The sequence below is a fragment of the Hyalella azteca genome, unplaced genomic scaffold (genome assembly GCF_000764305.2).
Source record: "Hyalella azteca isolate HAZT.00-mixed unplaced genomic scaffold, Hazt_2.0.2 contig12009, whole genome shotgun sequence".
Lineage (NCBI taxonomy): Eukaryota > Metazoa > Arthropoda > Malacostraca > Amphipoda > Hyalellidae > Hyalella > Hyalella azteca.
The window spans coordinates 432,552-454,849 of NW_025941981.1; the positions used below are offsets into that span (position 1 = coordinate 432,552).

At 45.1% G+C, this 22,298-nt stretch overlaps 1 protein-coding gene across 4 annotated transcripts in view; it reads right to left on the reverse strand.

Annotated features, from left to right (window-relative positions):
* LOC108675679 overlaps positions 1–22,298 on the reverse strand; it is an 83,500-nt gene that overhangs the window by 15,375 nt on the left and 45,827 nt on the right. For 2 of the 4 annotated variants that reach the window (XM_047883089.1, XM_047883087.1), the window contains exons 1-12: positions 10,170–16,844; positions 9,424–9,627; positions 9,162–9,313; positions 8,640–8,838; positions 7,884–8,102; positions 7,196–7,320; positions 6,787–6,859; positions 6,412–6,609; positions 5,803–6,174; positions 5,244–5,483; positions 4,636–4,827; positions 4,089–4,295 (exon numbers count right to left, since the gene is read on the reverse strand). In XM_047883089.1, the coding sequence (XP_047739045.1) occupies positions 4,089–4,295; positions 4,636–4,827; positions 5,244–5,483; positions 5,803–6,174; positions 6,412–6,609; positions 6,787–6,859; positions 7,196–7,320; positions 7,884–8,102; positions 8,640–8,838; positions 9,162–9,313; positions 9,424–9,627; positions 10,170–16,833 (8,845 nt within the window). In that variant the 5' untranslated portion in view covers positions 16,834–16,844. Of the gene's footprint in view, positions 1–4,088; positions 4,296–4,635; positions 4,828–5,243; positions 5,484–5,802; positions 6,175–6,411; positions 6,610–6,786; positions 6,860–7,195; positions 7,321–7,883; positions 8,103–8,639; positions 8,839–9,161; positions 9,314–9,423; positions 9,628–10,169; positions 16,845–16,874; positions 21,432–22,298 lie in introns of those variants that run through there. The other 2 variants (XM_047883090.1, XM_047883088.1) reach the window with 2 other exon arrangements.

Below are 22,298 nucleotides of genomic sequence, written 5' to 3' on the forward strand. Positions count from 1 at the left end.
TTTCGTTTAAATCTTTTATGGTTATAATCAGTAATTGCGACTTAAATTAATCAATATCATCAATATTGATAATAATCAATAGCTTAATGAACTATGAATTAAATATTTTAGCAACTATGTGTCGTGTAAATCTTGCGTGGTTTTTAACTGTAACTGCGATATTGAACAGGAAGAGCTAATAACATACCTGGTCTGCATGCTGTGCGCGCATCTCCATCGTGGCCATCAGGGCAGCTGCAAGCGACTGTTACAGAGGAGAGTCGGGAGAAGGCCTTACAAAGACCATTTTTTCCACACGGCTTCAGAGTTTCGCAAACATCGAGGCACTTTCCGTCAATGCAGCCCAGAAGGTCAGGACAATCGCTGTCTTCATGGCAGGCGGGAAGCTTGGGTCGTTCGCAGAACCTCCTCGGATCGCCAGTGAAACCTTCTCGGCAAACGCACGTCGCTTCGTGGTTCATAACCGCGCATTCGGAATTCTCCACGCAATGGAAGTCCTCGCAAGGATCTTTGCATTTATCTTCTTCGCACCTCAGATGATTGGGACATTCGTTATTGTTGCTGCATTCTTTCAAACTGCATTCGATGTAAGGGTCCCCCGAATACCCGACCGGACATTCGCAACGGAAGGAGTCGGTGGTGGGAGAACAGAGAGCGTTCGAACCACACGGCTTCTTGGCGACGCAAATGTCAAGGCAATGCTCGTTGATGCACGCTGTTGAACTTGGACATTCGCTATTACTCTTGCATCCCACTGCACAAATAGAAACAATTTATTAAAACGAATTTAAAACCATGTTCTTGTAAACATTTCATACCTAATAATTTTTATATATGAAAGCAAGAAGGATTTTTTGATTATTTTCATTCCTAACTTACCTGGAGAACAAAGAAGTTGAGGATCTCCGCCATGTCTGAGAGGACAAACGCACACGGGCCTGTGATCCTGGACTTGACAGGTGGCGCCTTCACCACACGAGCCATCGACACAAGGGTTTGAGCAACGACCATTCTTGCATCCTTCAGTCCACGGGCAATCGCTGTCTGAAGAGCAGCCCGATGGAACGCGCGCTGCTAGCACGCATTCATCAAACGGGTTGCCAACATAGCCTTTATTGCACTCGCATATCATCATGGCATCGCCGTTCTTGTGCGTCATCCTACAGGTGGCATTGAAACCGCATGGTTTCTCGTCGCACATATCTTTGCACTCGTCGACCATGCAGGCTAGGTCGTTCGAACAATCCGCATCAATGACACATTCCGACAGTTGCTTGCCTGGCTTGGGTTCACACTTATCGTTGTTCTGAACGAAACCATTTTCACATGTGCACAAAACTCGGTGGTTGATAACATCGCACACTTGTGTTGGCCCGCAAGGATTCTCAGTTTTACACGGGTTAACACATTTACTGTTTATGCAAATAAGAGAATCAGCACAGTCTGAATCTAGAACACACTGAATAGGATAACATTCACTGTAGGCGTCACCAGTAAAACCTGGTTGACACACGCACTGACTAGCATGATTATCTGAATGGCACTGTGCATCAGTAACGCACTTATTGTTTATAGTACAGGCATCCTCGCAGCGACCGCTGATGCAGATGCTATCAAAGGGACATTCGTTATCAGTGGAACACTCAGCCTCCGTACAGCGGGAGGTAGGATCTCCGGTGAATCCTGGAGGGCAGTAACACATGGCGCGATGTCTGATGACGCGACATAGAGCACCGCTCCTCTTGCAGGCTTCGTTCCGGTCACAAGGATCTATGCAAGTTCCGTTAAAGCAGTGCAGGTCTTCGCTGCACTGCATGTCGTTTTTACACTTCGGTTCTGAACTTATGTCAGCTGAACACTCAATGTAAGGGTCGCCAATGTATCCTGACTTACATTCACAGTAAACTGACTTTCGAATGCCAGCTTTGTTAACCAGGCAGTTTGTGTTGTCACCACAAATGTTCATGTTTGAACAAAGTTTCTTACAATTACCACTGAAACATCCTTCATCGTCATCGCATTCAAGATCATTCAGACACCGTGGTTTGTCAAACTCTTTGCATGCAACGTATGGGTCACCAGTGAGTGTTTTCGGGCACGAGCAGATGGGGGATCTCTTGATCATTTCACATTGCGCCCGAGTTCCGCAAGGTTTGACTAATTCACATAGATTTGTACACCGGCCCTGATAGCATGCAAGGTTTTCGGGACAGTCTTCTGACACCCGACAAGCAGGGATATCACATGTTTTTTCGAGCAAATTAGCAACGCCTTCCTGACACGTGCACTGTGGGAAGTGGTTTTGTGGGGTGCAAGTGAAAGAGGGCGGGCAGGGTCTACCGAATGAGCAAGGATTTCGACACACGCCATTGAGGCATTGTTCGGTGGGCAAGCAGTCCGTGTTAACGGAACAGCCAACTGCAGTAAGTAATAGAAATGTTTTACTGGACAGACTTTAGTAACGGAAGGTAAGTTAGCATACGTCTATTAATCACACTATATCAAAAGTCGAAAACAAGATAATATAAAGAACAATTTAAGGATTCAGTCTTCAGAATGTCAGTACAATAATCTGCTAAGCATGAATATAGAAGTTGCAACAGGTGTTTGAGACTCCACGAATTTGGGACTTTTTGGACGAAGCTTACTTTTGGTGCAAGCGTCGACAGGATTGCCCGCGGTTTGAGGCGGGCAGGAACAGATCGGTCTGTGGTCCACCACACGACAAGATGCGTGGGGAGCACAAAAATTGAGACATGGAGGCCGACATTGTCCTCCCTGACACCATAAGTTGTTGGGGCACTCAGCATCACTTAGGCATTCAGCCGTGGCATTGATGTTAACGCGAGCTAGTTAGGTACAATGCCAGTTATTAGTGATAATGTCAGCTATTAAGCCAAGCTGACTGCTCGAGTAGTAAATGCGTATATATACGTCTTTATTGTCAAACAAAAAGTTCAAGAAAGATAGTTAGTTCAAGAGAAACAAATGTAAAGATAAAAGTCGAGGGAAAAATGCTCGATTGGACTCCTTGAGTGAAAATTGAGTGTTCGTAACTTTGCAAAGTCATAAACTCTCTCAAAGAAAATTTTTAGATTTTTTTGATAAATATAATAGAGGAATCGAAAATAAAAGTACAAAATGAAGAAAAAGTGGACACCAAGAAAATTTTTGTGGCCTTTCTGTTTAAAAAATCAACTGCCCTTGGTTTTTGATAAGATAACATTAATTTTGCTATTATAATGCCACGAAAATGCAACAAAAAGAAAAAAAAAGAAAAAGGACCCGTTTGGAAATAATATATAAATGGTTTTAAAAATAAAGGACTATTTAAGATGGGTTTCGGGATAATTGAGTGGAAATTTGCAAAGTCTAACGAAAGGGTTTGAGGTTTGACACACAACAAGGGTTGAAAAAAATGTTAAAGCACATTTCACTGAAACGTATCCAAAACGCGGTAATGTTTGTAAAAGTAGAAGACAGCAAAACACAAGTCAATTAGTGTTTCAGTGTAAACGTATCCAGAGATGGTAATGTTTTCCAACGTACAGGAAGAAAGCAACACTGTCACACAAGATGTTACTTAACACTACACATGCACGCAACACTTGTTGCGGGGGACGACGACAAGGATAATACAAGATGAATCACAATTACGAAGATAGTCTTCAGTTCAAATATATGCTTGAGTAGTTATTAGTGAACAATGATGAATGTTACAGTATTTTACTGGCCAGAGTTTAGTTGCGGTGGTAAAATAGGTATTAGAAAATTCTTAGAAGTAAAGTAAAAAAAAAAAAAACAACGGAATCATGAAACGAAATCACAAGTACTTTGCAATGATCAAGTTCATGAGACCATGCAGTCATAAGTACAATATTCAAGAATACTTACATCTTCCTTATGCCTTTTTCTAGGAAGCTCGCTCGTAAATTTCGTGCAATCAATTGCTTATTAGAAAAAATTCTCCAGTAGTATATATTTGAAGCTTCAATATGCTAGATACAGTCATGATACAGTGCATTAAAGACAAACATGAAGACAGAGGAACATCTGCAAAAGAACAGCAAGAAGACCAGAATACTCACGTAGGGAGCACGCGATCTTGGGATCTCCCGTGTATCCTGGAGGACACGTGCACTGAGGTACGTGGTCACGCACGATGCAGAAGGCGTTACGTGCGCATGGGTCGTGCACGCATGGGTTCACGCACAGTTCGTTGATGCAGGATTGCGTGTCAGGGCAGTCGTCGTTACTCGAGCACTCGGGCACCGGCTTATCCAGCACGGGGGGACCTGCAACAGAATTGACGTAATTATTGTACGGCAATTTGCAAGGGATACTTAATACCTCTTAACGATAATTTTCAAGACCTAAATTGAATTCAGTTCGGAAATGACAGAAGGAAAGGCGTTCGTATTGCTTTGACCTGAGCAAATTCACGTCAGGTAACTTCAACTCCCTCATTTATCTGCATATGACCCACAGTCTATGAATAAAACATTTCGTTATTGCGAATACGGAGGCGTGTAATGCGCTGTGTCACTGATATAATTTTTCTCCGTATTCGATGAGCTTCAAGTCCACAAAAAAAATAAATTATCTCTCCCACCCCGAGACAGCGACGCCACTCACTCCTGCGACACGCGACGTAGGGGTCGCCGATGAAGCCCGGCGCACAGGTACAATATCTGGTGTGTGCCTCAGGCGTGCACACAGCGTTGGTGCCGCAGCTCTGCACTCGACACACTTTTCTGCAGGTGCCGGCGTCGCAAAGCTCGTCTGAGTCGCAGTCACGGTCAACTTGACACTCAGGGACAACCGCTCCTGCAAGATAACAACGCTTTGTCCTACTGTATCGGGATATAAATTGTGTTGAGGCGCCCTGAAAAAATCCTGGAGGATTACGGAAAAATTTGAACTTATTGATATTACATTCTCAGTCTTGACGGGAACGATCCAAGTTGATGGTTTCATACAGAACTAGAGGGGCTGTACAATAGAGAGGTACCTCTGGGTCACTAGGAGAATTCGTAAAACAGCTAGAGCTTAATTCTAGAGCTAATCGCACTAGAGCCAAAGGAAATTTGAATTGAATCTAATCAGTCCACACAATGTTGAAAAATTTCACACTATAACATCATAAATTTTGTTAAATCTGATAACATTAACGAAACATACCGAAACACATGTCCTCTCGCAATTACAATTACAAGGAAATCTGACCCAGCGTAAGTACGTACCAGGCCTGACACAAGCGCCTCCCTCCATGAGTATTTGGTTGGGGGGACACTCGCACACCATGGTTCTGAGCGGTTCATCGTCCACGACCCTGCACTGCTGCTGGTCAACACAAGGAGACTCTTGAGCACAAGGGTTCACGCAGAGGGCATTGATGCAGGCGTGCTGGGAGGGACAGTCGCTGTCGCGGCGGCACTCTGGCTCAATGGGCGGCAGCGTCGAGGGGTAGTCTACCAGCGGCGCTGATCACAGCCAAAATCACAATTAGTTTGATTTATTATTAATATTAGTACGGAAAGCTTAAGCAGGAGAATAAAGTTACAATAGCAAAATCGTGTGCATTTTGGTTCTAAATTATTATCTTTCTGAAGACCGCGCTAAGTATTTACAAGAAGCAAATAGGAAATGATATTTTAAATCACGTTGCAGTTCAACAAAATATTATCGCGATTGACAAGGAATGAAAATGTACGTTAATTAATACAAATTCGCACTAAAAACAAAATGTATCGTTTTCAAAGTTACTGATCACGAGAAAATTATATGTATTGTGGAACGCACGTTGAGAGCAGTGACGGAACGGGTTGCCCGAATATCCCGGAGGACAGAAGCAGGTGGCGGCATGATTCCTAGCCCTGCACTCGGCCCCGACAGCGCATGTGGTGGTCGTACAGACCGGTATGCAGACTCTGTTGAGTCGATCACAAGCTCTGTCATCCGGACAGTCATCGTTAGAGCGACAGCCGACGGTGATGCACGCTGTCAACGGGTCTCCCTGCATGCCGACGGGGCAGTAGCACTGAGCGCGGTGCATGATGGGACGACACTTGGCGTCTATGCCACACGCTGGTCCGTTGTACGTACATGGATCAACGCAGTGCTGGTTGATGCACGCTCTCTCAGATACACACTCTGAATCCTTGGTGCAGTCAGCTGTAACATTCAAAGGCGCATTAAAACAACATTCTTACCTTCTCTCTACACGCCAAAGCGCCGAAAAGCTCCATGCAGGATTAGTAGCGTAGCGATGACACTTCCATCGAGCGGAGGTCTTTCACGCGATCAAAGATGTTAGTGCTTGTGGTTCACAGAGGCAGATGACACATTCATACAAACGCTGTAAGAGACAATTATATTCCTGATGAAAACTATTATGTTACGAATGCTCACGTTTGAAGCACTCCTCTTTGGGGTTGCCGGCCCAGCTTGCAGGACAGTAGCACACGGGTCGGTGCTGCTGCGTGCGGCAGAGGGCGTTCTTGCCACAAGGGTCCTCTACGATGCAAGGGTCGGAGCACGCTGCGTCGATGCAGGCTCTGTCCGTGGAGCAGTCTTGATCGATGGTGCATTGAGGCTCAGCCGCCGGAACTGGAAGAATCGAGCTTGTTACCTTAGCGACTTATTGCATTTTTTATAGGGAATAAAAAATAAAAATAGTTGGGATAGTTTTACTTTGCCTATAGCTGGCAGGGAGATAGAATAATCGAAAAATATTAATGAGCACAGCTTCTGATGTACGTTATGGGTGAGAAGAAAAACACTCACTCAGATAGCAGTTAACATTGGCGTTACCAATGTAGCCAGGTGGGCAGGTGCACTTCGGCTTCTTATCTATCACCTGCAAGAAAAAAAATCATTGAATTACAACGTTTATATTAAAATTAATTTAAATCTGTCAAAAGAAGCCAATTCAATTACGGAAAAGTTTGAAGGCTTTTTTTGAGAGCAAAGGTCAGGATCAGACCACAATATAAAGAGTATGATATTATTTGAGTAGTTAGGCAAATAATCAGATATATTAAAATAGCAATATCGCATCGTGGAGCGCAAAAATTCTGATAATTCGCATGGGTACCACGATACAATAAAGAAGCAAGAATAAAAATACTCAAAATGTAGACAACCCTGACCCAGAGAAATTTTTTAATAAGGCCACGAAGCAACGCAATAGTACCTCGCAAATGGCCTCAGGAGCGCAGGGTTTGAGGACCGAGCAGAGGTCGAGACATTGTCTGTTGCGGCACACTTCGCTCACGCCGCACTCATCGTCCGACGTGCATCCAGCTGGATCTCTCGGCTCTACATGCACACGAAACTTGCAGTAAAATAAAACACACAAGAGGACCTTTCTACGAGAATAACGTAGTCCAGAAAAATGAATAGATTACAATTTACAATTTGCAGGAACATGAGCCGACGATCGATGTTTTAAGAAATTAATCCGATTCTGGAAACATGAATCACCGATGAAGGTATAGGGAATCATTGAATGTTAACAGAACATCGATCATCGGTTCATGGTTCAGGGAACGAAAAAGGTCGAACATAAGCCATTGTTCAGCATTACCTCTATTGCACGAATTACTATAAACACTTTATGTTAAACCTAACTAAATTCGTTTACAGTTCGCGGTTCATTCATTGGACATCAAACAACAAAAAAAAATAAACTTTGTCTAAAAAAACTACGGAAACGAAGCGTTTGGCGATCTTGAAACTGGGGTTAGTCGACCTGCTTAGTAAACAGAAAAAACATAAGTTAGAATTAGTAGAAACAACTAACAATAATATCTCATTATTATTTCAAGCGAAAATTAATATTCCAATTGATGTTACCCTAGAACAAAATGGCGAGTACTCACTCAGTCTGCACTCTTCGTAGGCGTTTCCGATGTGGTCTTCTAAACAGACACACGTCATGGTCCTGTATGGCAGAGTGTCTACCACACCACAAACGGTGTTGCGGCCGCAGGGTTTGATCTCAACGCACGGGTCTTTACAGACTCCTTGGAAGCACGCTGTCTTGCTGGGACAGTCGCCGTCTGTTTCACAGTCTGCCGCAGGACGGCCTTCTAAAGGAACTGTACCAGCAGACGGGAGGAATAAGCGTTAGCAATAGTATAGTGGTATCGGCGCTTAATAGTATGTCAAAAATAAGGGATGAATTAACGGCAAAGGCTTCGAAGTGGATCTCAAACCACTGTTGAACACTGAATTTGGCTGCAATTGACTTGTGTCAACGAGGAATATCATTAATTGCGTTGAAAATAGGATATCAATCACACGTACAGTCAACAACAACTGTACGTATGTCAGCACACGTACAGTCAACAATCGAAAAAAGAGAAATTGATGTAGTATCTCTTAGATACTTTTTAAAGCGCATTGAAAACATTTATTTTTGCGAACATGTACACCAACACCAAGTGGAGACTTTGAATAAAAAATTTTAATAAAAGTAGGTAAACATACGGCGGCATGAAAAAAACTAAAATTAAAGTTTTCTGTAATTTAGCCTTTGCTGCATCACGCTTACACTTCAGCAAATAAAAAGAAATAAATCAATAAGTAAATTTTGATGATATTAGAAGAGACGCATCACAGAACAATCAACTGACGAGGTGAGCACTGGACGTGTGGGTCGCCCGTGTGGTCCAGTGGGCAGGAGCACTGAGGTCGGTGGTTGATGACCCGACACAGCGCCCCGGGTCCACAGTTGCACGGGTCATTGCACTCTTGTTTGATGCACGCCAGCCACGAGGGACATTCAGGGTCGCTCTGGCACTCGGGTCGGCTACATAGTACGTACGGGTCACCCTGGGAGCGAATTAAAAATATTACATCAGTTTCAGTTGAAAGTATATAAATTAATAAGTGGTCATCATGGTAAAGAATCAATCGAATCGAATTACTTTTACTTTAAAAATGCAGAAATTAACTATCACTTTTAGCAAAGTGCAAAAAAGAAATCACAGAACTAATTAATTGGCAGGTTGATCACACCGTGCGACGAAACTTGCAAGGAAAGTAAAATCAAAGTTAAAGTTATTTGTATCACTCCAAGTTCAGGAAATAAAGCGCTTAGCGCATTATTTATATTTATGTAAATTTAATGAATATTTATACGTATATTAACTTACTGAATATTTCTCAGGACAGTAGCACACAGCTTTACGCTTGTCTGCCCTACAAAGAGCGTTCACGCCACAGGTCTGCAATGTGCAAGGATCGCGGCAGTCTTCATTGATGCAAGCTTCTTGAGCGAGGCAGTCCGAGTTGTCTCGGCAACCAGCTGAGACCAAGACAACATCCTTATTATGACTTAAATAAATTTTCTTCTTATTTGCATACAATTAATTTAAAAAGAGCAAATAAGAGCATTAGATTTGAATAATATTTTACCGATGAAGCAGAAAACGTTTGGGTTGCCCTGATAGCCATCAGGACAAGAGCAGACCGGCCGGTGCTGATTGACGAAACACTCGGCGTTTGAGGCGCAGTTGTCGTACAGTGCACAGGGGTTCTGGCAGCGCAGTTCAATGCAGGCCAGTTCGTTGCTGCAATCGTCGTTCACACGACATTCCGGTTCGATAGGCGGAACAGCGGCTAAGTTCAGATGGGTACTCGTTAGAAACTCGAAATTGATAGTGAAATATTGATAAATTAATAATGAATATTACATAAAAAAATTTCAAGCTCAAATATGGCATTAGATATGAACGATTCTTGGCATACGTATATACAAATTGTTCACAAACATATATACACGTACACACAATGCAAGACAAGAAGTTAACACAAAAAGCAGAACGGTGCTCAGCGTTTTAAAATATATAGTAGCATCAAGATGCAAAATTTAAATCATTAAACACAAATTCAAGATGCAATCATAAAGCTAAAAGTATTCACGATGCATAAGTGCGTCGTCGCTTGGATATTACCACGTTGCACATATCAATAATAAACAGTGAAATAATGACATAATTCTTTTAGAATCACGCGCTCAAAAACAAACTAAGAATATGCATCCCTGAGTATTGCCAGGGACTAAACATGCAGCGTGCTGACATGCCAAGCACAAACATAAGTATTATTGAACTATTTAGATCGAGATCAGAAGAAGATAAAGATCAGACGAAAATTCTTACTCTTAAGGCACTGGATGTAAGGATCACCCGTTAAACCGGGAGGACAAGAGCAGATGGCGCGGTGTATTTGTACGTCGCAGAGTGCGTTCGCAGCACACCGGTTTGCCTCAGTGCAAGGATTCTTACAGTATCCATCGAAGCATGCTCGGTCAAGTGGACAATCTTCATTGATGCGACATTGAGGCTCTACTACAGGAGCTGGTCGTATAGGAGCAGGAGTAGGAGGATAGCAGTGTACGTAAGGATTACCAGTAAAACCCGTCTGACAGACACACGAGGGAGAGTGCACCGTAACGAGACATTCCGCATTGAAGCCACAACTTATTTTATATGTACATGGGTCACGGCATGTTCCATCGTCACAGGCAAGTGATAAGTCACAATCCTCATCGACTAGACACTCAGGTCGAGGTTTCACTGGATCATGCGGTCTTGGAGTAGTTGGTAGTTCAGGTAATTTGCAAGACACATGCGGGTTTCCAACATAACCAGGCGGACAATAACACTGAGGCCGATGGTTTTCACCCTTGCACACGGCATTTGGTGCGCATGGATTATTTGCAAGACATGCATCTCGGCAACCAGTATCAACGCAAGCTTGATGGTCAAGGCAATCAGTATCTACTATACACTCTGGTATTACACCGATTGGACGCGTGAGTGTGCATACAGCACTATGATCAGCCACAGCTCTACACTCAGAACCTTCACTACAAGGGGTGACTGAACAAGTCTTTGCACAAAGGGCACTAACGCATTTCTCGTCAAATTTGCATTCAGTTTCAATGGTGCAACCAACAGGTAGTGGGGCGTCAGTGATTGGTTCGATGAAAGTGGGTGATGTGGGGAAAAATGGCAATGGCGTTTGAGAGGTGAGTGGAGGTAGGAAAGTAGAAGAAGGAGCGCTGACAGGATAAATAGGCTCTTTTGGTTCCGGAGCAGGTATGAAAACTATTGGTGGTCTAGTATCGTGGACGGCAGTACTAATAGCAGTGCATCGTATTTGAGGATTTCCAGTTGTCCCGGGAGGACAAAGGCACACAGGGCGATGTTTCAAAGGTTTACAATCTGCATCTTCGCCGCAAATTCCCAGCGAGCAGACATCATAACAGAACATATTAATGCAAGAATTCTTGAGGTCACAGTCGTCACTGTTAGAGCACGCAATCGTGACAGAAGCAAGTGGGGGAATCACTGGCCTTAGAGGTATTGCAGGCTCAGTAGGACGAACGGCAGGTTTTTCTGTCGCCGGGGGAATTGGAGTTTCACTTTCAAAACCAGAAACTATTGTTTCGACAGTAATCTTACTAGTAACAGCTAACGGAGGAGAAAGAGGTTCTTGTTCAATTGTGGATAATGCAGAACACTTCAAAGTGGGATTACCAGTCGTTCCTGGCGGACAAGTGCATAATGGCCGATGAGCAATCGTTCTACAATCAGCGTTATCACCACAGATCCCAGGATGGCAAATGTCCAAGCAGAGTCTGTTGACACACGAATTATCAAAAGGACAAGAATCGCTACTTTCACACCCCACAACAACTGAAGGTGGTGTGGGAGGAGGGGGAGGAACATCGTAAAGAGGCTCTTTCTGCGTTGTAGGGATTATGACCACAGGAGGAGCAGGAGACGATGCATCGTGCCCAGAGACAATTGGTTCTTCAGGCAAACTAGTGGAATCTCCAGCCATTGGACTTTTGGTAGTGTGAACGTCGGTGAGCTTAGCAATACACTGGCGAGTTGGGTCTCCATCTGTTCCTGGCGGGCAAGTGCACACTGGTCGATGACCAGATATCTTACAATCGGCATCGACACCGCAAATTCCTAATCCGCACGAGTCATAACAAAGATGATTGATACAAGAATAATCAACCGGACACTCATCTCTATTTTCGCAGGCAATGTGAATTACGGGCAATAGCACAGGCGACGGAGGTAATGGAGGTCTTGGCTCATCATGCACTGGCTGCTTTTCAGTCACAGGTGGGGGAAGCGATGATATTTCGGAACCCGGCACAACCGACAAATCAGGATAAGTCGGATGTAATCCATGTACTGGACCTAAAGTTGTAACTTTGTCAGTTACAACGGCTAGGCAGGCCACTGTGGGATTTCCACTCGTTCCAGGTGGACAGTCACAAGACGGTCTATGATTTACTGTCTGACAATCCGCATTTTCTCCACAGAGTCCGGGGTGACAAATCTCCAAGCAAAGCTGATTTACACAAGTATTATCGAATGGACATTCGTCGTTCGTCTGGCAGCTGATGGCAAATGGCGAAGGAGTTGGAACTAAATCAGGTGGAGAATATTCAGGGTGAATAGGGCCTATTGTTGTGATGAAAATTGGCGGCTGAACAGTTGATTTTTCGCCTATTACTGGTCTTAAGGGGGAATCAGGAGGCAATGTCGACGTAGCCACAATAGGCGGATGCATAGTAAAATGATCAGTTGCAATTGCAATACAACGTTGCTGAGGATCACCTTTCGTTCCAGGAGGACAGGTGCATATAGGACGATGATTCATTGTTGTGCATGAAGCATCTTTGCCGCAAATACCAAGTGCGCAAGCAGGATAACAAAGCAGGTTGATGCAGGAACTCTGAATATCACAATCATCATTGTTTGCGCACGCAATTGAGAGTGAAGGTGGAATGGGCGGTGGAGCAGGAGGATCGTATGATATTTCAGGTGGGCGATTCGTTGGTCCATCACTGATGGGTGGGGGATGAGGAGACGTTATTGATGATGCCTCAATTGGTTCATCAATTGCAGGGTCTGACGGTTCTGGGACTGGCGGATATGTTTCTACAATATCTATTAGCATTGCGGTACATTTTATCGTGGGATTGCCTGTCGTACCAGGAGGACAAACACATGCAGGACGATTCTTTCCTGTGACGCAGTCTGCATTTATTCCACATAATCCTTGGAAGCATATATCCATGCACAAACGGTTGAAGCAAGTGGTTCCGAATGTGCATTCACTGTTGCCTTCACATCCTGTCGGATTCGGAAGAGGAGTAGGAACAACTGGAGGGGTGCTTGGAATAGGTTCAACTGGTTTCGGTGTAGGCGGAATGCCTAGTGGAGGTTTTAATGGAGGAATTCCCTCAAAAGTAGGAATTATGGTTTCATCTGAAATTGCAGGATGGTCACTAACCATTGGTGGTGGTAATGTATGCGCTTCTGTCAACACCGCAGCACATTGGTGAATAGGATGTCCAGTAGTTCCAGGTGGACATGTGCAAACTGGCCTGTGCTCAGCGGTAACGCAGTCAGCGTCTAGTCCACAAATTCCAAGGGCACAAACATCGTAACATATATTATTCAAGCAGGAGTTATCCATGGAACAGTCATCATTATTTTCACAAGCTATTATAATAGGGGGAACAATTGGTGCTGTGAGAGGAATGTCTTCCTTAGGTTCCTCCGGGAACTGCGGAGGAACATCAGCTACAGGCGGTGGTGTAGTTGGTGATGGTACTTTGCCAGAAATTATAGGTCCTTCAGGAGGGAAGCTCACAGGCTGTCCAAGAGGACTCATTGTAGTCGGTCTTTCAGTTGCAAGAGCGTCACACTTCTTGGTTGGATTGCCGGTAGTTCCCGGAGGACAGGTACAAACTGGGCGATTTTTTCTGGTTTGACATTCCGCATTTACTCCACACAGCCCCTGATGGCAGATATCCATGCACAACCTATTCACGCAGGTACTGTCGTACGGACAAGCGTCGTTGCTTTCACAGCCAACAGATACCGAAGGCGGAGTTGGCGGGATCACAGGAGTTTTTACAGGAGGGTCTGCTGGAAACGGAGTAGGAGAAATTCCTTGAGGAGATGGTGTCGTTGACGATGGACCATGTGCAGCAACTAACGTCTCTTCGTGCATGGGGATGTATTCAGTGATTGGTGCCTGGGGAGTTGGAGGTCTTTCAGTCGTCATCGCAACGCATTTAATTTGCGGGTCCCCTCTTGTTCCAGGAGGACATACACAGACTGGACGATGATTTCCTGTCAAGCACTCAGAATTCTCTCCGCAGATGTTCAGACTACAAGTTTCGTAGCATAGGCGGTTTATGCAAGCATTGTCGGTATCACAATCATCATTGTTTTCGCACGCAATGATAACAGATGGGACGAGTGGCGGTGGAGCAGGTATTATCGCAGGTGGCTGGGCTGGAGGAAGAGTAGTCACCGATAATGGAGGAGGCACAGTAGGAGGAGCGTCAAAGGTAGGAATTATGGAAGCCGATGGTGGTCTGACAGAAACATCGGATATAGGAGGATAAAGCTCTGGAGTTACTGTCATCATCGCAGAGCACTTGATGGTTGGATTTCCAGTCGTTCCAGGAGGGCAGACGCAAACTGGTCGGTGAGACATCGTAACACAATCTGCATCATCTCCGCAAATGCCTTGATAACAGATGTCCATACACAGCCGATTTACGCATGAAGTTTCCGATGAGCATTCAGAACTCTTTTTGCATCCTACCGCTATTGGAGACGGTGTGGGGGGAATTGGCATTGGAGTAATCGGAGGATCGATGGGATAGGGCGTGGGATCAAAGCCAATCGGGCCAAATGTAGATGATGCGGGACCTTTTCCAGCAACGATATGTTCATCGGGCACGGTTGTTTCTGGACCAGCCACCGGAGAATGAACAATTGGTATTTCTGTCATGAGTGCTGAACAAGAATGCAGTGGATGACCGGTCATCCCGGGAGGACATGTGCACACTGGGCGATGCATGTCAACTACACAGTTAGCGTCAACACCACAAACACCAAGAGAGCATACGTCATAACACAAACTGTTGATGCAAGAGAAATCAAGAGTGCAATCATCATTATTTTCGCACGCAATTGTAAATGAAGGTAGAACAGGTGGTGGCAGCGGACGAGGTTCTTGAGGTTCTGGGGGGATTACAGCTGTAATGAATGACGGTGGAGCGAAAGTTGTAGATGGAGGATGGCCTGCAACTATTGATTCATCAGGTAAAGGTGGTATTGCATCTGCTAATGGAGGCTGAAGAGGGACTAATCGATCAATTTCCATAGCCATACATTTGACAGTCGGGTTCCCAGTGGTGCCTGGAGGACACAAACAAGTCGGCCTATTTCTTTTTGTAGAGCAATCGGCATTTTCACCACAAAATCCAGGATGACAGATATCCATGCATAGTTTGTTTATACACGAATTGTCGAAAGGACAATCATCACTACTCTCACAACCAACAGCAATTGGGGGAGGAGTAGGCACTAAAGGTGGCTCCAAAACAATGGGATCTTGAGGCTTTGATGTGGGAGGGATTCCTATGGGAGGAGGTCTAGAAGAAGTAGGTCCAGCAATGGGGACAATCGGTTTACCAGGCAACGGCGGTGCTTCATCTGAGACTGGTGTCTTAACAGGAGGAATACTCGTCAGTATAGAGGTACATCGAATTTGAGGATTTCCAGTCGTACCCGGAGGACAGATGCAGACGGGTCTGTGAGATTTGTGTATACAAGTGGCATCTTCTCCACAAACGCCTAGTTGGCAGGCATTTAAACACATAAAGTTTACACAAGAATTTTCAGTATCACAGTCATCATTATTTTTGCACGCAATTATAATCGTAGGAGATATTGGAGGAGCCGGAGGAACGGTTACAGGAGGCTCACTTGGTCTAAGCGTAGTAACATACGTGGGTGATGGAGTGGTTGTTGCAGGTCCAAGAGCAGGTGACAGTGGGGTGTCAGGATAGTCTTTAGGTTCATCCTGAAGTGGCGGATGCATCGGTGGGGGAATTTCTGTCGCAAGAGCTGTACACTTGATAGTAGGATTTCCGGTCGTTCCCGCTGGACAAATGCACATGGGCCGGTTTGCTAATGTTCGACAATCCGCATTTGAACCACACAGTCCTTCATAACAAATATCCATGCATAATTTGTTCACACAACTCATGTCGTACTTGCAGTTGTCATTATTTTCGCACCCTACGGGGATGAGAGGTGGTATTGGAGGCACTTGAGGCAAAACTAGCGCAGGTTCCAATGGTGGTTGAGTCGGTGGACCATGCATGGGTTGCGGTGTAGTTTTTGCCGGTTCTTGAGATGGCACAATTTTTTCAGTTTTTTTCGTGGTCGGATAGTCACCAATAGGCTCAAATACCAACGGTCTATCTGTCAACAAGGCAACGCATCTTTCTTGAGGGTCTCCAGTAGTTCCAGGTGGGCAAGTACATACTGGGCGATGAGTGTTCACCGAACAATCCGCATTTTCGCCGCATATGTCGATGCTACAAACATCATAACAAAGTCCGTTGATGCAAGAGTTATCAGTTGAACATTGATCATTGTTTTCGCAAGCAATGTAAACTGCGGGAATGATTGGTTGAGCAGGAGGTCTAGGCAAGTCAGGAACAGGAGGATATGGAGTGGGCTCAGTATACGTAGGTGGTAATGGTGATGAGGCAGGTATGAAAGTTGGTTCAATGGGTAAAGCAGGATCGAATGGCTTTATTTCGACTAACGGTTTGAGAGTAACTCGAGTCTCGGTCTGCAACGCGCTACACGACTTCGTCGGGTTACCTGTAGTTCCTGCAGGACACACGCATTTCGGTCGATTACCTAGAGTAATACAGTCAGCATTTAACCCACATAACCCTTGATAACAAATATCCATGCATAACTTATTAATACAGGAATTATCAAATGGACACTCACTGGTACTAGTGCAACCAATGCTGATGGGTAGAGGCGTGGGAGGAACAGGAGGAGGGGTAAATACAGGGTCAGATGGCAGAGGAGTAGGTGGAACTCCCAAAGGAGGCGGATATGAGGTAGTCGGTCCCAAAATTGGATTTATCGGATCGTCAGAAGGCATAGTCGGGTGTTGCGGTACAGGAGGTAACACTTCAGTTCTATCAGTGCTAACTGCGATGCACCTTATAAGAGGATCGCCAGTTGTACCAGGAGGACAAGTGCATACGGGCCTATGCTTCAAGTGTATGCAATCAGCATTCTCACCACAAACTCCAAGCATGCAAGCATCGTAACATATCTTATTAATACAAGAATTTTCAATATCGCAGTCATCATTGTTTTCACATGCTATGATAATGTTTGGTACAATTGGAGGCGCAGGTGGAATGATAATAGGAGGTTCAGGTTGAGGAGGAATAGTTTGCACTAAGGGACGAGGCGTCGTTTCTGAAGGTTCAAATAGTGGGCGGATTTTTTCATCTGACGGGAATAGAGGACTTGCAGCTTCTGGTGGCGGTAGTTCATATGGTCGTTCAGTAGCCATAGCGGAACATTTGATAGTAGGATTGCCTGTGGTACCGGGGGGGCACTTGCATAACGGTTTATTCGCCACTGTTGTGCACTCAGCATTATCGCCGCAAAGTCCTTGGTAACAAATGTCCATGCATAGCTGATTCACACAAGTCATTTCGTAACTGCAGAAATGATTACTTTCACAACCAACTGGGTATGGAGGAGGTACCGGGGCAATTGGAGTAGACGGAATGCGGGGTTCTTCAGGCAAACTAGGGGCAGGAATACCAATTGGAGGCAAGACAGTACTCGGTGAACCTTGTAATGGAACGATTTGCTCATCTGTAGGCGGTTGTGCTACTCCAGTGATGGGATCATGCACTGGTGGTGGTAAATCACCAATCATTGCAACACATTTGACCTGAGGGTCTCCAGACGTTCCCGGTGGACAAGTGCACACAGGTCGATGATTTGATATTCTACAATCTGCATTTTCGCCGCAGATTCCTAACGAACAGACGTCGTAGCAAAGTTTGTTAATACAAGAATTGTCCATTGAACACTCGTCTCTGTTTTCACAAGCAATGATAACGATAGGTGCTTGAATTGTTGGGGCCGGCTTTGGAACTTGTGGATCGGCAGGATACGGAGTAGGTTGAATCATCGTCGGAGGCAAAGGTGAAGATGCTGGCACATATGTAGGCTGTATGGGTACTTCGGGCAATGGTTGCAAAACTTCTGACATTGGGGGGTTTTCCGGTGATTCATCAGACACCAAAGCATAACATTTATCAGTCGGATTTCCAGTGCTTCCAGGAGGACATTTGCAAACTGCTTGATTTTTGGAGGTTATGCAATCAGCATTCTCTCCACATAATCCTTGATGGCAAATATCCATACACAATTTATTGACGCATGAATTGTCAAAAGGACAATCGCTTGCAGTTTTACACCCAACCGCAATGGCAGGTGGACGCGGAGCAGGAGGTGGGGGGTTATAAATCGGGGGCGACGGAATAGGAGTTGACTGGTCTGCTAATGGAGGGAGAGCAGGTGACGACGTTACTGCAATAGGCGAAATTGGTGCAGATGTAATTAAAGGCTGATCATGAGTAATGGGAGGACGCACCGTAATTTCATCTTTCTCTACGGCAGAACATTTGATTTGCGGATCACCAGTAGTTCCAGGTGGACAGTTGCAAACAGGCCTATGATTGAAAGATATACAATCTGCGTTCTCACCACACACACCCAAAGAACATGCATCAACGCATAACAAATTTATACATGCATTGTCAACATCACAATCATCATAATTTTGGCATGCTACACTAAATGGAGGTACAATTGGAGGAGGCAACGGTATAATAACAGGTGGCTCTGTCGGCCTGGGTGTTGTGACAAAATCAGGTCGAGGAGTCGTAGGACTAGGCTCAGAAAGAGGTGGAATGTGAATATCATCGTAAACATTCGTTTCACCAGCAACTGGTGGTTGGAGAATATATGGTCTTTCGGTGGCCATTGCTGAACACTTTATCGTAGGGTTGCCTGTAGTGCCAGGAGGACATGAGCATACAGGCCGATTGCCCGCAGTTACGCAATCAGCATTGGTTCCACACAAACCTTGATAGCACATGTCCATGCAAAGAGAATTCACACAGGTCATGCGATAATTGCATTCAGCATTGCTCTCACAGCCAACAGGAATAGAAGGAGCCAGCGGAGGTAATGGTGCTACTGGAGCAGGAGGATCTGCTGGTCTTTCAGGAGGGGGAACTCCCATTGGTGAGGGAGGTGGAGTCGTAGAGCCTCGTAGTGGAAGGATAGGTTGGTCTCCTGGGCGTGGCAGCTTTTCTTCAATGGGATGGTGCAACTCTGGTTTTTCTGTCAATAGGGCGAAGCAGTTTCGAAGTGGATCACCAGTTGTCCCCGGAGGACAAGAACATACAGGTCGATGTCGCGATACGGAGCAATCAGCGTCTTCACCACAAATACCAAGGGAACATACATCATAGCACAACCTATTTAAACAGCTGTTATCGAGAGGACAATTGTCATTATTTTCGCAAGCTACGATCACTAATGGCAAAAGCGGTGGTGGAAGAGGGCGAATTACTTCTGGATCAGCAGGTGGAGGAGTAGGTTCAATGAATATAGGTGGCATCGGCGTTGCAGAAGGTTCACGACTCGGCTCTATTGACAGAATTGGAGGTGGGGGCCGAGAGTCAGATAAAGGACCGCTTGTGGTCACGTCTAATGAGCTTACTGCAATGCATCTATCAGTTGGATTACCAGTTGTTCCCGGTGGACAAACACACTGAGGTCTGTTGCCTTTAGTTATGCAATCAGCATTGGTTCCACACAATCCTTGGTAACAGATATCCATGCATAATTTATTGACACAAGAGTTATCGAATGGACAATCTGTGGTTGTCTTGCATCCAACAGTTATAGGAGGAGGCAGAGGAATCGTGGGAGGTTGGATTGTTGGAGGTTCGGGCGAGGTCAGATGAGGTTCAGCAGATGCTTGAGGTCTTGGAGATGATGGGCCATACACTGGTTTAATTGGCGAGTCTGGAATAGGAGGGATGTGATCTCCAATTGGTCTTGGCATTGTTTTAGTTTCCGTGACAAGAGCAGAACACTTTATTCGTGGATCACCCGTAGTTCCCGGTGGGCATAAACAAATGGGTCGATGAGCGGCAGTGATGCAATCAGAATTTTCTCCACAAACGCCAAGTCCGCACGATTTTATGCACAACATATTGATGCACGAATTGTCAGTATCGCAGTCATCATTATTTTCACAAGCAATTTTGATTGGGATGACGACCGGGGGTGGAGGTGGAATTACTGTAATGATATCTGTTGGACGAAGGGAGGTAACGCCAATAGGTCTGGCTGTCGTGAAAGGTTCACCAGCAACTGGATGCAATGGACTTGGAGGAACTTGAGGCGAAAGTTCAGCAACAGGAGGTGTATGTGGAATAGGCCTATCGGTGGCAAGAGCAGAGCACTTGATGGTTGGATTGCCAGTAGTTCCCGGAGGACAGTCGCAAAGTGGTTTGTGCCCACTGGTTGTACATTCGGCATTTTCTCCGCACAAGCCTGGGTAGCAAACATCCATGCACAAAGTATTAACACACGTCATGTCATAGTTGCACTCATCATTATTTGTGCATCCAATTAATATTGGAGGAGGTACAGGTGGCGATGGAGGTTTATGAGTTTGTGGTTCTACATAATCATATTGGCTGGGAATTCCAATAGGAGGTTGTAATACCGGCGCTGCACCAGGTACCGGTTTGATAGGGCGAGAAGGTTCGAATGATGTGTGTTCTGCAACAGGCTCTTTAAGTTCTGGTAATTCAGTTAAAATAGCCATACACTGATACTGGGGATTACCAGTCGTACCTGGTGGGCAGTCGCATACCGGTCTGTGGTTGGCAATTTTGCAATCGGCATCAGTTCCACATATTCCTAATAAACAAACGTCATAACATTGTTTGTTGATGCATGAGTTATCCATCGGACATTCGTCATTACTTTCACACGCCACCACGAAGGGAGGTATAATTTCTGGTAATTGCGGTCTATGATAAGGAACCTCAGTTGGACTGTGAGATGGTAATTCTGCTATGGGAGGAGCTAAAGTGGAGGCCGGTCCAAGTTCTGGGGCAATAGGACTTTCTGGAACGTATGGTATATCTTCGCCTATCGGTCGGGGAGTCGTCTTAATTTCAGTGGTCAAAGCTACACATCTGTCAGTCGGATTTCCAGTAGTGCCAGGAGGACACTGACATATTGGCCTATGACCTATTGTCTGACAATTTGCATTCTGTCCGCACAAACTTTCATGACACATGTCCATGCAAAGCTTATTGATGCACGAATTATCATAGGGGCATCGATCGTTGCTTTCACAACCAACAGCTATGGCTGGAGCTATTGGCATCGGAGAGTGTACAGGCACTGGAGGTTCTTCTGGTCTTGGCGTTTGTGGACCAGCAATTGGAGGCAGCGTCTGCGATGGTATACCTGTGGTTGGATGAATAATTTCATCAGTCACAAAGGTGCTTTGCACCAATGGAGGTAGGTGAGTTGAGGGTAAATCACCTAGCAAGGACGTGCACTTACTCTGAGGGTCCCCAGTTGTACCGATAGGACACAGGCATATAGGTCGATGATTAATGACTGAGCATTCTGCGTTTTCACCACACATGCCAAGTCCACATGCATCATAACATAACATATTAATACAAGAACTATGCATATCACAAAAATCATTATTTTCACATGCAATTGGGATCGAAGGAACGATGGGTGGAGGCAATGGTTCAACAAAGCTAGGTTCTTTGATGGGAATACTAGTAGAATCCTGGATAGGCCCAAGAGGAGCAAACGAAGATCCTTTCACGGGAATTATAGGCAACTCTGATGGAATAAATGTATCACTTGCTAATGGTGGTGATAATGTCTGCGGGGTTTCAGCCGCTACAGCTGAACATTTAATATTCGGATTGCCGGTGGTGCCTGGTGGGCAGTCACAGGTAGGCCGATGACCAACAGTGTGACAATTTGCATTCGTGCCACAGAGGCCTACATAACATATATCTAAGCACAATTTATTCACGCAAGTTTCATCATGGCCACACTGATCATTATTTTCACAACCAACAGAAATTGGAGGGGGCGTTGGCGGTATCTGTGCAGAAGGCACAATGGTTGGTTCAGGTTCAAAGAATGAATGGATTCCAGTTGGTGAAAGAGTGGTTGCAATATCACCCAATATAGGAATTATAGGTTGTCCAGTTATAGGTATTGTCTCATCTGCAACAGGACTTTCTGAGGGGATGGTTTCTGTTAATAACG